The 2,902-nt window shown below is 40.9% G+C and overlaps 1 protein-coding gene across 6 annotated transcripts in view; it reads left to right on the forward strand.

The window, feature by feature from the left end:
- The window catches only part of PBX3 (PBX homeobox 3), a 226,307-nt gene extending 224,706 nt beyond the window's left edge, over window positions 1-1,601 (forward strand). For all 6 annotated transcript variants that reach the window (XM_070799240.1, XM_070799244.1, XM_070799241.1 and 3 more), the window contains one exon: window positions 54-1,601. In XM_070799240.1, coding sequence (XP_070655341.1) covers window positions 54-146 — 93 coding nt within the window. In that variant the 3' untranslated portion in view covers window positions 147-1,601. The remainder of the gene's footprint in view (window positions 1-53) is intronic.
- The last annotated feature ends 1,301 nt before the right edge of the window (window positions 1,602-2,902 follow it).

The raw sequence follows: 2,902 nt of genomic DNA on the forward strand, positions 1-2,902 counted from the left end.
GGGAGTAGAATTAATATGGAGACGTGCACCGATGAACTGTGCTTCCCTTTCAGGCTAATGGAGGCTGGCAGGACGCAACAACTCCATCTTCTGTGACTTCTCCTACCGAAGGCCCAGGAAGTGTGCACTCCGATACCTCTAACTAATCTCCGGCAACACTTTTCCCTGAGCTGACATGCCTTGATCCGTGCATTCAGAGCAATAGGAGGAAAAGGAAAGCGCTTTTTGTAGCCCACCATCTACAGCTTTACTGTAAAACCTTGTCTTATTAGAGAACTTGGTAAATCTGTTTTTTAAGGAATCATAATCATTTGTATTTATACTTAAAAAACACACAATGTTAAAAAAGCACTTTATCCAATTAGGCCAAGGTTTAACATTGTTGACAGTCCTGTAGCTATTTTATCATAATTTATTATCAATATTTTACATGAATGGTTTCTCACTTGCCAATTACTTGGCCTTAAGGGTAAAAAAGTACCATATATGCTAAACCTCAATCGTTAAAGCAGATACAAAGACTCACCTCACCTAAATTGAACTTCTTGCATATTTCCATCGCAGACTTGGATTGTCCTTCTTTCATATCACTAATGGAGTTGGAATAAAGGAGCTGTTTGGCTAACTGTTAATGATGGTTGTGTTTAAGAATCTTCCTCGTCACACTTGTGTTTCGATTTCTTATGTTATAATTAGATCAGAGACCGGTAGCATCTTTTCTCTCTCTGAAAGCACCAGTGCCCAGAGTCTGCTCGGTAATGACATTATGGATCCAGATTGTTTTGAGAGATGAAGATCCTTGCTGCTGATACAGGTGACCACGAGATCCGTCTGGGGGGTTACGGTGTGCGCTGGGTGCTGCACAGACTTGTCAAGGTTTGCTACGTCCTCTGGGCATCCACACAAAGGCCCTGCTCTCTGGAGTGTTGTATATAGTGTAGCAAAAGAGTATTTATACATCTCACCAATCAAAACACAGCTTTATTACCTCATGCGAACTCATACAAACCAATAGAATTTCAACATGTTCTGTAGCTTAGAGTGCTCACTTACTACCTCTGAACAATACTCACGCTGTAGTTTGTCTCTTTCTTATCTTTTTGCATCTTGTAATTAACTCTTTGTTTCTCTTCATAAAATGTAATGTACATTGTAATCTTTTAAAAGAAAAATCAGGGTTGCATTCGCAACTTTTAAAAAACTGAGAGTGGAAACATTGGGTCTTAAATTAACACAGGATCAGTAAAACTGTTGTAAATACTGAGAAGCATTTTGAATGTTCTTCATCTTGTTACTAATCCATTCAAAAAAGAAAAAGAAAAAAAAAAGCGATGACTAATTGTGATGCATTCAGATTTCAGTATTCAGTACTGTATATTTCACCCTGTGTAATAGGGCCCCCTCTCCTTTCTCTCTTTTTGTATTGTATGCGATTCTGAAACTGATTGAGTCATGAAAATAATTTGTGGCGGTGATTCTAATGTATTAAAAACGTTTCGTGTTCCTTTCTAACTGGATTACGCCCTGGATTGAAAAAGTCTTCCTCGTGGTAGTTATATGTAGTTTCAAACATGAATAAACTTTTTGCTTTCATGATTAAATGTTGATGCAAGTTTCTTACCCCTCCACGTGAGTCAGTCTGTGCAGGCAGAGGAGAAAACCCACCTAGAAGCCGGCCTGAGCATGTAAATGCGTGACCTGTCAGAGAGAGGGACTCGAGGTGAATCCAGATGGGGCTGGAGAGGCTGACCACACTCTGCAGGCTCTAGGTCGGCTGCCAGACCACTGTGAGGTGTCCTCACTTGACACTTATGCTCTAAGAATACCACGAGGAAAATACCATCCCCATTTCACAGATGAAGAAACTGTAGTTCATAAAAGTTAAGCAGATGCCGCCAAGTCAAAGGCCTAGGCCAACAAGGGCCATGCTTGGAACCCAGGTCTGTGTGTATTCTTGTAGCTCACTCTCTCCTGACCTAATGATGCATCTGGCACCTGCTGGATGCAAAGACCTGTTCGGTAATTGTTTTTAATATTTATTTTTATTTATTTGGCTTCATGGGGTCTTGGGGCACATTGTATCTTTCTTTCTTTCTTTTTTTTGTTGCACAAGGACTCTCAAATTGTGATGCATTAGCTCAGTTGCTCCATGGTGTGTAGGAGCTTAGTTCCCTGCTGCTGCTGCTAAGTCACTTCAGTCATGTCCAACTCTGTGCAACCGCATAGATGGCAGCCCACCAGGCTCCTCTGTCCCTGGGATTCCCCATGCAAGAATACTGGAGTGGGTTGCCATTTCCTTCTCCAATGCATGCATGCATGCTAAGTTGCTTCAGTCATGTCCAACTCTGTGTGACCCCATGAACGGCAGCTCACCAAGGCTCCTCTGTCCACGAGATTCTCCAGGCAGGAATACTGGAGTGGGTTGCCATTTCCTTCTCCACTTAGTTCCCTGACTGGGAATCAAACCTGCGTCCCCTACATTGCAAGGTGAATTCTTAATCACTAGATCACCAGGGAAGTCCCTTGTTTGGTAATCTTAAAATAAATAATCAGTCTTGTCACATTCACTTCTTTGCTTTCATAACTTCGGTGAGATACCAGTTTAGAACAGACGAAAGTTTGTCCAAAAAGAGTGAGCTTCAGAAAAAAAACCACAACCTGTCTTAGCATACCTTTGAAAACTAAACTGATAAGATATAAGACCAACTAGAAATCCTTTAGCCGGATTAAACATTGTTTTGTTCACATTGTCAGAAACTCCATGTATTTACATGTCCATCTGTCTATAATATCTAAAGCTTTGTAGTAAAAGAAGTCGATAGCAGGTAATTGGCCTGTTTACTATATCTTGAGGAAATCGACTTACAGGAAATCAGATTAATGTTAATCAGTTGCAGCAAAT

Source organism: Bos indicus, chromosome 11 (genome assembly GCF_029378745.1).
Source record: "Bos indicus isolate NIAB-ARS_2022 breed Sahiwal x Tharparkar chromosome 11, NIAB-ARS_B.indTharparkar_mat_pri_1.0, whole genome shotgun sequence".
In the NCBI taxonomy this organism is placed as follows: Eukaryota; Metazoa; Chordata; class Mammalia; order Artiodactyla; family Bovidae; genus Bos; species Bos indicus.